This window comes from Paramisgurnus dabryanus, chromosome 24 (genome assembly GCF_030506205.2).
Source record: "Paramisgurnus dabryanus chromosome 24, PD_genome_1.1, whole genome shotgun sequence".
Taxonomy (NCBI): Eukaryota; Metazoa; Chordata; class Actinopteri; order Cypriniformes; family Cobitidae; genus Paramisgurnus; species Paramisgurnus dabryanus.
In genome coordinates, this window is record NC_133360.1 from 24,617,080 (window position 1) to 24,630,188 (window position 13,109).

The following is a 13,109-nucleotide window of genomic DNA, read 5'->3' on the forward strand; positions in this document are numbered from 1 at the left end:
TCACTTCGCAGTGGGAGGGATTATAGGCGTGTCATTATATTTGTGTTGCCAACTGCTGTGGCATCATACATGTCGTTGTACATTCCCATACATTCATTTATTTCTCAGTTTGTCACAAAATTAAAATTAACCACCACCAAACCGTGGGGTGCTATGCAATAGAAAAGCGCCAACAGATTTGAAGTGTTTCCTGTGTGAACACAGTCTGGGACAATAGTATCTTTAACAACATTAGTGCTACAACATCCTAACAAACACATTTAGAAAAGATTTGGGGAAAATTAACCAGTCAATAAGTGGCAGTGGAAGGGGCTTTGTTAGTGTGACATCACATTAACAAGAGAATCAAAACGGCATGTCTACACTGCAAAAAAAATTCAAGAAAAAAAATCTTAGTATTGTTGTCTTGTTTTCAGTAAAAATATCTAAAAATTCTTAAATTAAGATGCTTTTTCTTGATGAGCAAAACGACCCAAGGAAATAAGTCTAGTTTTTAGACCAAAAATATCAAATTTAAGTGATTTTGTGCATAAAACAAGCAAAATATCTGCCAATGGGGTAAGCAAATTTTTCTTGATTTTAGTGTTTAAGAATTTTTTAAGATTAAGATTTTTGTGCTTACCCCATTGGCAGATTGTTTTGCTTGTTTTATTCACAAAATCACTAAAAATGTATATTATATATGTATATTATATACATCTTAATTTAAGAATTTTTTGATATTTTACTTAACTCTTTCACCGCCAGCGTTTTAAAAAAAAGTTGCCAGTTACCGCCAGCGTTTTTTTAATGATTTTCACCAAAGTTTAATGCCTTCCAGAAAATGTTCTTCTTTAAATATATAAACATACAATATACCAAATGAAAGAACAGACCCTCTGCTTTCAAACAAAAAAAAGGTTTCATCCTACCTTCAGTGGTTCTTTTGTAACCAGCTTTTGAATAATGGGTAGGTTTCTGCAAAAACACCACATTTTGAGCAAAAAGCAGAGATAATTCAATTTTTGTGACGGACTTTTCATAGAGATCCCATTCGGAGCGATCTTTAAAACAGACACGGACATGCAGCCGCTTGCCATAGGGCAATACTTCCGGGTTTAAAAAGTTGTGCCACCTGGTGGATAATAGCGGTATTGCGGAAAGACAGAAAATCTCGTCATTGGCGGGGAAGCGTTTTCTCTTAATTGACGAGATATCTCGTCAATGGCGGTGAAAGAGTTAAAACAAGACAAAAATACGAAGAAATTTTTTTCTTTAAATAATTTTTTTGCAGTGTAATTAGATTGATTTGTTTTAATGGGATTATAAAAGGAGGGGGGATTTTTTCATTGTAGGGTGGTTTTGTCCAAAGTGGATTTTGTATAATATGGGCCCTTTAATAAATAAGAGTGCCTGTTTGTTATTATTAATTTAAAAAAATGTTTTACTTGCTAAAATAAGTTAATAAGGACACTATTCAGACACTATTAACAATACTTAGATATTTAATTAACAGTTACGTGACAGCATTTTAAATCTGCACAATTGTGAACGTATACAAAAATGTGACTTATCACGCTGGTGTATGAAAAATAACACAGTTTTCTTCCCTTTCGATTAAATCAAACAAAAAATGACTTATTTGAAATATGAACACATAATAATAACTAATAAACACTCAATTAATGACATCTCCAGTTTGTGCTGTGAACCATACAGTGACTTCATAGCCAAACTGGAACAAACTTCAACCTTAGATTCCTCATCGTCGCAAGCGCAGGAAGAATGCATGTCTGCACTCTTTACTGTCCACTGGGTAGTATTTGTCATAGAAGTCCAGGATGTATTCCTCCGTCTTAAAGCCGAACTTCTGGTAAAGCAGCATGGCGGGGTTGCTCGCCGATACGTGTAGAGTAACATCCTTACCCATGCACGTCTAGAGAGAGGACACAGAAAGAAATTCCTCAAGTTTTCTGCACTCACAGAGGTTAAATCGGTGTATGAAACTACGTATTGTAGTTGTCTCACCTGAATGAGATGGTAGATCATGAACGTGGCGATGCCTGCTCGCCTCCACTCCGGATGCACTGACAGAAAGGAGATGTAGGCCTCGTTGTACTTCACATCTGGCACCATGAAGCCGAAACCAATCACGACCTTCTTGTAAAGCACCACGACGCTGAAGTCTGGGTACTGCAGGCACTCTGATAGGTCGATACCTTTTGGGCATAAAAATAATTGTAACTCCTTTAGCAACTAAATATGGATGTGACAGGATAAAAAACTAAAAACAAGTCACTTACCAGGCCAGAAGATCTCTTGGCACATTGAGTTGACAGAGGGGATGTGATTAGGTCGCACATAGCAATAGTCTATAGGTGCATCAGGTTTGGGTACCCATGATGGGTCCTTTCTATGATGATAAGCGCGGATCTCTGAGAGCAAACGGAGCTTTAGTGGTCGACTCTCATAGTCTCTCCTAGATAAATAGATAAACAAATATTTTACAAGCTTTTAAAATATCATTATACAAATTAGACTAATAATAGAACTTAAAAAAAAATATATATAGGTGCCCTTAATAAATAAATGTCTATTGTACATTCAAAATGTGCATACCTGATGTATGGCTTGAGTACTCTGGATGTGTAAGGGCTCTTGATGCTCTGATCCAGACAGGCATCAGAACCCATCAGCCTGTGCCAAAAAGACACTGTGGTCTGGGTAAAGCCTTTCCGTAAGGACGCAGATGACTGCACAACAACAAAACATGATGCGTTTAATTCTAAATAGTATGTTCGTTCTGCAGCATCAGATTAGCAAATGATCGTTTTTATGCGTTACCTGAAAGCGATCAAGAATACGAAGGTCCTGACTGGTGGTTCTGTATTTCTCATCTCCGCTCATCCTGTGGCTGGCCATTCCCCCCTGTGCCCCATACACGCCACCCACCAGGCTAAGCGTAGCGCTCACCACCTGATCTACGTCCAACAGGGGGAGCCCTCGCTCTCTTTTGGCCTGCCGCACCAGCAGCTTGCGATGAAGCCTTTTAGCTTGCGGCGTTACGGCCAATGCTTGCGGACACGCCTCTAGCTTGTGAAGCAGCATGCGTTCCTCGTAAAGGCTCATGAATGTGTAGCGTGGCGTGGGCAGGGACACGCAGCCATCTGCCCTATCCTGAAGAATCTTCCTTCGTTCTGCGCCACGTCCCCGACCCGCTGCCAACAAGCCTTCATCCTGACCCTCGTCGTCCTCGGGGTCTCTACCTCGTTCTTCATCTTCGCTCTCCAGTTCCTGTTTGATCAGCTCGGCTGGACGCAGCTTCTTCCTGACCATGATGGTGCCGGTGGCCAGAGGCATGCTGGGAGGGGGAATGTACTCCATTCCAGGGTCGATAACGCCCTCTGTGTCTAATTCTTCATCATCTGATGGAACACAATACAATGAATACGTTCTATTCAGAACTAACATGAAAGCATCAAACATTAACACATCAAGTTGAGCATCTCACCATGGAAGAGTGCTTGAGGAGGCATGACGTCCGGAATAAGATCCGCCTCCGAGAGCAGGCTGGGTGTAGCGGAGTGCGATGCGGGCGTTCCGGGTGCGGAGAAATCGGGCGAAGGGGATGGCGATGGTGACGTGAGAGGGGTTCTGTCTGATGAGCTGAGGGAGGAAAAGTCGATGACTTCGCCCTTCTCCAGGTACGGCTCAGACCGGCGCACACGACTGCCCAGTTTGACGGGTGTGGATGAAGCGCTGCGGTCCAGAAAGCCGGCGGCCTCCTTCTGTGCGCGCCGGATATCTTTAGCCTCCTGCGTGCGGGAACGTTTCTCTTTCAGCTGCATGGCGCTCTCCACTGGGTTTCGACCTCCACGTTTTCTCAAACCCTCAACCGTGATGATGGGGTCCAAGGATGGCTTCGACACAGCTGGGAAAACAACATGCAAATACGTATAATTCCCGGGTAGGGTGTAGATTAATCGGGTGTAGATTTAAAAGTTAATTAAACTTAATAGAAGACTTGAAATTTGTAAAGGATTAAATTATATGTCACTCGTCTAATTACAGTATGTTAACTGGATAACACTGGATATAACTCATTGTATAGTTTAATAAAATAATGTATTTTGATTACACAAAAAAAACCTAACTATATGATTGTTTTCGCTGCTGACCAGCATAGGGAATCTCTATGGCTAATTTATAAGACATGTTGCTGATAGAGTACTGTGTGTTGTACCTTTTCTTGTTAATTGAGTCTTTTTGGGCATCTTATGCCTAGAATTATTCAAGGAGGTTGATTCTTTTAACTTCCTTAAAGTTTGATCAATTGTGCACAATGACATGTGCAACAAATGGATATAGGGTGTCAAACTCATAGATTTGCAATATTTAAAATCAGACACTCTTTTTAAAATATTTGGGGTCAACCTCTGGGACAGCTTTAAAGGGACACTTCACCCATTTGCATTAGGCTTTGTAGTTAGAACCCCCGTCATGTTTTTGAATGGTCGTGCATCATTTCCTCAGTTGCCGCTGAGACAGGAGAAATACAGATTTCAGTGTTGCACTTCCTTCTTTCAATTAGTGCTGCCACTAACGACTAATTTTCTAACGACTAATCTTTCGACTAATTTTTCGAATAGTCGACTATTCTAAACTAAGTCGACTATAGATGCTTAACAGAAATATGAAATGTTTCACTTCTACTCTTTGATCTTATATTGCATTTTAACACAACTGAATGCTATTTTACATATTATCTGTTCTGTTGTAGCCTATAAAATAGTGACTAAACATGACCCATCACCTCGTTTTTATCCAACCAGCTGTTTCTTTAACTGCTGCTAAAATCCTGATTTAGATATGCAAAAATCAACATACATTTTCATTGTAGCTTTACTGCTGTTGCTCTTCTCATAATTGTTGTTGTGTTTTGAGCCATTTCTTGATTTTAAATGCGAGTGATATAGCGCAGACAATTCGGTGCAAATTCAGAAATATAAGAGAATACACTGTTGTTGTTACATAGACTACAGAACACGGCATACAGCGTCATAGGGAGGGAGAAAGCTCGCACACAGACTCACACTACTGCTAATCTTTCTTCAAGTCATGTTAACTCGATCAGTCGTCTTTGTCAGAGACATCTGTTATCTGTTACGTTTACGCAAAAAAGAAAGTACATTAAAAACACTGCCACCTTTTCACTGTCACGTAAGAGAGAGGCGCGCGCGGTCGAGGCGCTGCAAGCAACATGAGTGATAGAGAGAGAGAGAGAGAGAGAGAGAGAGAGAGAGAGAGAGAGAGACGCGCTGAACACTCGCAACAATGAATTGAGCCGTTTAAAATAGTAAAATAAAAATGTAAATGGGAATCATGAAAAATCTATTTGTTGCGTCCAGTGTTGATTCCGTGGCGGAATCACGAGCACACATAGCCTTTAACATCCAAAGACAGAGTCATTGTACTTCTCAAAAGAGTTAATAAAACAGTACTGACTAGCTCGCCATTTCATTAATAATCATATAACAGTTACTTACGTTGTCCTATTCTCTGTGGGTGTATCGTCAATAACTCCCGAGTGTTTTCGTTTGAGATGCTCGTGCATTGTCGTTGTGCTCCCGTGATAAGCCAGCGACGTTTGGCACGGTGTAACAGACCACTCTTTTATCACAACTTGGCTTAAAATACTTTCATACTTCGGAAGCTTTCCGACTCATAATTCCATAGACTCACCTGGCACCGCCAATTTTTCAAAATTAAAGCAGTGAAGGCAGGGGGAGAGGGAAGAAAGATGATAGCGTAGCAGATTAACCAGCAGGGCGCGCACAGCGCACAGACTGGTGTGGAGGTGAATTACATTGAGCCATTTGAGACATGAGACAGAATTACAGTGGGCCGTTTGAGACGGAAAAAAATAAATATGCGACTCCTCGACTAAAAAAATTGCCGTCGACAAATTTTCATCGTCGATTACGTCGACTACGTCGACTATTCGCGGCAGCACTACTTTCAATGATGTAAAAATCATCATTTTGCATCATTGAAAAAAGGAAGTGCAATGTCTTTGTTGAGGGAGTGAGACTACAAACACCCCTTTTCTCGGTCAAATAGGCACCAAATTCTAAACGTATTTTACAGTTACAGCTTTGCTTAGGGCCCCCCAGCATCTAGGACCGGCACTGCTTACCATGTTTAAAAGATTTGGTTGCTAACAGAAGTTAATTTATGAGGAATTATGATAATGTCGCTCTTGTCTACATCACCAATCCCAGAAAGTAAACTTTACCTACAATCTGTGTGTTTGCTGTAGTCCAAGCAAAGATATTTACGTTGGAGATGATAACTCGCATCATCGTTTACTTTGGGGTTTGCACCTTTTGCATATCATTAACATGTACTAATACACCAAAGGAAATGTAAAATCGTGAATCGGACAATAGGTGCTCTTTAAAATATTAAATAAAATGTTAACCACTACTACCTTTGGCTTTAAGAGAGGCAGAGCTCTTCTCCCCTTCAGGCCGTAGAGTTGGTGGTCGGTTTTGCACGAGCTTCCACCAGCCAGGCTCTCCAAACTCCTGAGCTCCAGAACGGAAAAATGTTGGGCTGCCCACCGACAGACACCCCGCCACGGTGCTCCACCATGTGGACGTTTTCTTTCTGAACATAATTAAACAAAAATTTTTTAAAAAAATTTGCCTTAATGGAACACTCCACTTTTTTAAATATGCTAATTTTTCAGCTCCCCTAGAGTTAAACATTTGAGTTTTACTGTTTTGGAATCCATTCAGCTGATCTCCGGGTCTGCTGGTACCACTTTTAGCATAGCTTAGCATAATCCATTGAATCTGATTAGACCATTAGCATCAAAGAGCATCAAAAATAACCCAAAAGTTTGGATATTTTTCCTATTTAAAACTTGACTCTTCGGTAGCTACATCGTGTACTTAGAAAAAAAATTCTAGGCCGATATGGCTAGGAACTATACTCTCATTCTGGCGTAATAATCAAGGACTTTGCTGCCGTACCATGGCTGCAGGAGGCGCAATGATATTACGCAGTGCTCAAAAATAGTCCCCAGCTATTGAAAGTTAGCAAGAGGACTATTTTCAGGCACTGCGTAATATCGTTGCGCCTGCTGCAGCCATGTCAGCAAAGTCCTTGATTATTACGCCAGAATGAGAGTATAGTTCCTAGCCATATCGGCCTAGAAAATTGCAACTTTTAATTTTCCGTCCGCCTTAGTGCACAATGTAACTACAGAAGAGTTTAGTTTTAAAAAGGAAAAATATTGAAACTCTTTGGTCATTTTTAAGCGTGATGCTAATGGTCTAATCAGATTCAATGGATTATGCTAAGCTATGCTAAAAGTTGAACCGCCAGACCCGGAGATCGGCTGAATGGATTCCAAAACAGTAAAACTCAATTGTTTAACTCCAGGGGAGCTGGAATATGAGCATATTTAAAAAAAAAAAATTGGGGTGTCCCTTTAAACTGGTTATAGATTTTAAAATTCAGTCTGATAAAGTCTTCTCTTCCACCTGGAGCCAAGAAGGAAGGTCCAGTGCCGACTGATAAATGCACAGATATCCTCCTTCCATCTAAAATAGCCTTGGCGTCCTGTGCCTTCTAGGGAGAGGTTATACATGGCCAACATCACCACCTAAAGACATTCAGATATCAATAAATTCAGAGATTTAGTGACTTTAACAATAACCGCATATGCATGCACATCTCCAACGCACCTCACCACTTAAAAAACAGAATGCAAATCTGCTTTTAAATTGTTATGGATGCTTAAACTTTTCTTTAAACTTAGGGGCAGTTTTCCAGACAGGGTTTAGATTAATCCAGGACATTTTAGTAGTTTTTACAAACATACCTTACAAAAAACAGTACTGGTGTGCATCTTGAGACAAAACAATGGCACTGATATATATTAAGATACGTCAGTACAAGATGTTTTTGAATTAAAGGCTGAGTGCACGATTTTGGAAAAACGCTTTGGGAAAGGGAGTCGAGCCAAGTACCAAAACACACATGTAGCCAATCAGCATTAAGGTGCGTGTCTACTAAACGACATCGTTGCCTGGGTTGCGTATGTGTGGGGTGGGTCTACCAAAAGAAGGTGCAGATTCTATTGGGGTAGGGGTGTGTTTATTTAGATGATTTAAAATGTCAACATTGGCTTTTAGAGATCATGCACCCCGCCTTTAAGACACCTCAAACATGCATTTTAATCTGAGACTAGGATAAGCCCTCTACAGGAAACCTCCCCAAAATGTCTACTTTTTTATAATTTAATTATTGCATAGGATTATTAAAAACAAGCACTAAAATACATTCTTGGCACTTTTTTGTGGTTAAAGCTCTCACGTACCTGCTGCCAGGTCAGTCTCATTCTCTCAAAACTCTCCTTTCCGTCTTCTGCGCAGTCCGAGCAGATGAACTTAAAGAAGTTGTCCCCTTTCAGGTAGCTGGGCTGCTCTCCACGAAGCTGGACTGAACCACACAAAGAAAATAAATAAAGACACCACCAAGACCAAGCACGTTTTCCTTTCAGGACGAGTCTTTATTGAGACATAAAGTGCACTACATGTTACTGTCAAATCATTATTGAGTTTATAAAACAGATATAGTGATGTAGTCATATTAGTGCATATCAGCCACACGGAGCCGATAGCCTGTTCTTCTGGTACCAGAGCTGAATCGGCTTCTCACCGGACGGGATCCACTTGTGGCACTTGTCGCAATAAAACGACATGTCCTCGTTCCAGCTCCCCTCTCCGTCCTCTCCAACATCACTGTTCAGAGAGTCTCCGCTCTGGTCGTGAGACAGATCCACAGACGCCTGGTCCTCAGACTCCACGATGAGCAGAGTTTCTCCCTCAACCTCACCCTCCTCCAAACCCTCAGAAGCAGACGTGCACATGGTCTCATCATCCTGTGCCGCAAGGCTCCTTTGGTCCCCGCTATCCATGTCTTAATCTGGAAAATAAAGCGGGAAGAGCCAGAACATTAAATTTCTACATAGAAAGAAGTGATTTGTCACTGGTAGGTGTTCATATTAAACATATTGGATTGAACTTTTACAAAAAATGTATCAGTGTAGTTAGTTACAACATTTTAACTACAATAAACCATGGTTGAATATTTAATTCACTATCATAAAGATATTTCTTTTATCACTGGACCATGGTGTTAAAGCTTTTGGGTTACAAATACCACGTTTTGATGCGGTAATATGGTGTTTTGCTGGGAATTGCTGTATTAATTATTACCATGGTAAATTTTTACATGGGTAATTGTCCTACCCGTGCCAAAACAAATCATAAGAGAGACCTTAGTAATAGTTATACAACATGTAAGTAACTTAGTTGTTTATACCGTTAATATGGTCAGTTTATGAAGTGTGTGTTCCCGTCTTGTCACCTTCGCGTCTCTCTCGCTCGGCCACGAGCTCTCTCGTCAGCTGGATCTGTTCCTCGAGCGTGCGCAGGTTCTCGCGCTTCCGCTCCACGCGCTCCAGATCACGCAGCACTCCGTCGTGCAGCCTCTGCCAAGGTTACAGACGTGTTTAACTAACACATATTTAAAAAAATCACGAATAATAATCATAGGTAAATGTATGGTATTTGACGTAAGAACAAAACAATGTCAAAAATAACTTTATAGTGACTGAGCAATGTAAAGCCAAAAAAATATTTAAGGATAACATGACAAATAAATTTTATTTGTTTTAGTCAGACATGGAATTATAAAACGTTAAATTGGATTTCCAGGATTTTATGACCGAGCAGTGGATGTGAACCCTTAAAAAGTCTTCTAACCCTCTAACCTATATTACACAGTTTACTATTGTTTACTATAGTAAAGCAATGATTGTCTATATGATGCATTAGATAAAATAAACCTCTCTCCAATAAATAACATGCATATAGTACATTCAATCTTAATATTTTGTGTGTTCCTGAGTTTGAACACATCTCTTGTATTTAAGCAGAACATACAACAGCTTGCATGAATGCATGCACTAAAACAAGCATGCGCATTTCAAATGGTCGTTTATTGAGTCCGATGTCCAATAAACTATAATAACCTGTGATTCAGACTAGTATTTATAATGTTCACTTGTACGGTGAGTTATTTCTAATGCTATGAGTGCACGACCTCCACAGAAATGCATGGTGTTTGCTAGTACACGAGTGTATTAACGTTACCTGTCTGTCCCAGTTCTGCTTTATATGAACGCCTGCAACGGTACTGATAGTGAGGACTATCGACACTCCCAGAACAACCTTAGAGGTCGTAGACATTATTAAACAGCATTACTTTGATTTAAACAACAGCAGGATAATATTCGGCTAGGGTACTGTGGTAACAGGATGAGCAGATGTTTTTTTTTCTGTAGTGTTTACATTAGTATGTCAGACGCTTTACTGCCACCTACCGGTCTGGTGCGATACCATAGGATGCTTTAATAAAGTAGGGGAGAGCAGGGACGAAAGTACAAAAAATTTAATTTGTAAAATTTGTTCGTAAGGGTAACATCCCACATCCCAGTGATAGCTTTTATACCTTTATTTTTGCGAGTTTACAGTATTAACTACAGTTTCTCAATTCATAGTTTACAGAATACTATACATTACCAAAGTTTAATTAAAATACTACAGTGTATTTCAATTTACTATACTAAATAAAAAAAAATCATGTGCGAACATTCAATTTCAAGGTGTAAAGGTAATCCTCAATAGATGTGGATTATCTACATGAGGGGTTTTGACTAATACCAAAAAAGACATGTTGTTTTGTTAAATCCCATCAATGGGATTTTAGATGACACTTGTAAATAAATAAATAAATACTGTTGCATGTCTTATTATGTTTGTCATGCTATGTATTGTACAACATTCTGCACATGTGTGGTGAACTCATCAGTGCACAATGATTTAAACTGGACTCCAGCCTCTAAACCAGCCTTATGTGTGTATGTGAGCCAAAAGACATTTTATGAGTGACTACTACACAAGAAAAAATTATGAATGGGAGATTTTGTCACTGACTTTAGGGGCTGCAACACTAATTATTTAAAACATACCCACAATGCAACAGTGCAGTGAGACTGATGGTTTTCTCTGGAAAGTGCTATATGAGAAGACTTGACTGTGTCTCTGGGCAGTAGTCATATCCTGAATGAATTAGAAGGATGAACGTGCACATCTGGTGCTCTTGAGCTGCTCGGCCGCATGTCCTGTGGGGTTGCCATAAAGGTTTGTTTGATGGAGCAGCGCTCGCCAGTGACAGCTAAAGCAAACATCCAGATTTCCCCGCATACTTCACCCCCTCACTTCCACTGCTCTGTAATTGTGCTTACCGCTGCCTGCAGATGTGGTTGTTCCCAAAACACGGCTGGTTGGGCTTGAAGTAGTTATCCAAATACCAGGACTCAACAGTAAGAATGGACTCATAGCCCCGGGGCCAGTGTATGACCGTTTCAGACCAACTGAGAGAATTATCTGTGTCTTATGTTTTATAGGCTTGTTTTCAAAAATGTATTGAATGCTATGAATTGAGTGTTATTAGATTTTATATATTAAGCTATTATGGCATATTTTTATTACAGCTGAGTAATAATATAGGTAAGGCTAGTGAAAATTATGCTTATTGCTGAAATTATCTTTATTGCGTTCGTATAACAGGGTTCCCACACATTAGTTAACTGCAAATTGAAACCTTTAAGGACTTTCCAGGTCCAATACCCTCAAATAAAAGGACTAAATGTGGGGACACAATTCAAGTGAGAGCAAGGTTACATTGTGTTACCTTTAAAGATACATTGTTACAGTTCCCTTTAGAGGGAACTTGAGCTGCGTCACTGCGGTGACATTTTGGGGACACCTCCAAGGGTAAGTGCGTCTGAATGTGTATATCAAATTCAACCAATAGTAAGGCTTAACGACAAAGACAGGGTGACGCGGGAGCCAGGAAGTATATCGCTATCTGAAATATTGCCAAAGATGGCGTTATAGGGACCCAGGAAGTATGGCAAGGGAGACACAGCGTCTCGTTCCCTTCTCAGTTAACCCAAGACATTTTTATTTGTCAAACACAACTATGCAAAAAAGCATTTTGGGATGAATCAACACTCGCATACAGAAGATATAAACATTTAAAACTAACAGTTTAGCACGTGTGCTTAAAAAGTCTAGAATTTTTATGATATTATCCTACACTACACAGGGAATAATATGAATTTTTTTCCAGAAAACTTCTTGCACAAAAAGATTCAAGCACTTTCAATGACCTGTATCTATGTATTTTCAAAAACTTCCCGCGGCCTTGAATCTTTTTTCCCAGATTCACAAACTTTCAAGGATTTCAAGGAGCCGTGGGAACCCTGGTATAACAGAGGCAGTATTTGTTGGTATAATATGTGACCCAGTCTGTGAAAACCCAGCTAAAGTCATTTACGGTTTTCTACATAAAATCTTCCTTTATAAAGTAAAGACATGTTATGAAAATATTACCTTAATATCTTTAAAATCGACTGACTACGATTAAGATTAATGTTAAATCAATGATTGTAGTCAAACTTTGATGCTTCTAAACTTAAAATTTAATTATGAGACTTTAACCTGGATTTCACAGACAGGGTCACATATAAACAAAAATTCCACCTCTTATTCTATGTCATAATTTTGTGCTGGATTTTATATAAAGGATATAAAGTCAGGTTTGGTGGCTTTTAAATGAACTTGCATCTGATTTTGTTATTTTGTCTGTCAATCTACCATTAATACTGAAAGATATGTTAGTAGTTGGGTGCTACTTAGCAGTGTGTTACATAGAAATCAGCATAGGAATGGGCGTATTGGTACTAAGTGAACAGCTTCCCTTGTTGTTTGATGATTTGTCCTGTACTGCATCACGTCTGGAAATGTGTGAACCCCCCTCCCCTTTATACAAACTACAATGTTACAGTTTGCACAGTTTGATACCGAGAAAAAGAAACAGTGTGTGTTTTAGTGGATGTGGGTGTGAGGGGGTGGATGTGTACTCAAATGTATCTTCAAAAGTTCAGTGACCTTCTGAGCAAAGCTTTGGGTGAATGCTGTAAGATG

At 39.7% G+C, this 13,109-nt stretch overlaps 2 protein-coding genes across 3 annotated transcripts; both read right to left on the reverse strand.

Annotated features, from left to right (window-relative positions):
• Positions 1-1,466: 1,466 nt before the first annotated feature.
• kat14 (lysine acetyltransferase 14) lies at positions 1,467-8,968 on the reverse strand. The gene is made up of 10 exons (XM_065259584.1): positions 8,710-8,968; positions 8,369-8,490; positions 7,530-7,651; positions 6,470-6,648; positions 3,491-3,910; positions 2,824-3,404; positions 2,599-2,732; positions 2,283-2,458; positions 2,008-2,198; positions 1,467-1,915 (listed from the first exon to the last, which is right to left on the reverse strand). The coding sequence occupies exons 1-10, from the start codon at positions 8,966-8,968 to the stop codon at positions 1,742-1,744; spliced, it is 2,358 nt and encodes a 785-aa protein (XP_065115656.1). The 3' UTR covers positions 1,467-1,741.
• pet117 (protein PET117 homolog, mitochondrial) lies at positions 8,838-10,412 on the reverse strand. Of its 2 annotated transcripts, XM_065259590.1 has the most exons (3): positions 10,209-10,412; positions 9,421-9,544; positions 8,838-8,976 (listed from the first exon to the last, which is right to left on the reverse strand). In XM_065259590.1, exons 1-3 carry the CDS (start codon positions 10,302-10,304, stop codon positions 8,972-8,974), a joined length of 225 nt encoding a protein of 74 aa, XP_065115662.1. In that variant the 5' UTR covers positions 10,305-10,412; the 3' UTR covers positions 8,838-8,971. The 2 variants fall into 2 exon arrangements, with proteins under 2 accessions (XP_065115662.1, XP_065115661.1); XM_065259589.1 differs by lacking the exon at positions 8,838-8,976 and having other exon boundaries at positions 9,392-9,544; positions 10,209-10,409.
• Positions 10,413-13,109: the final 2,697 nt, after the last annotated feature.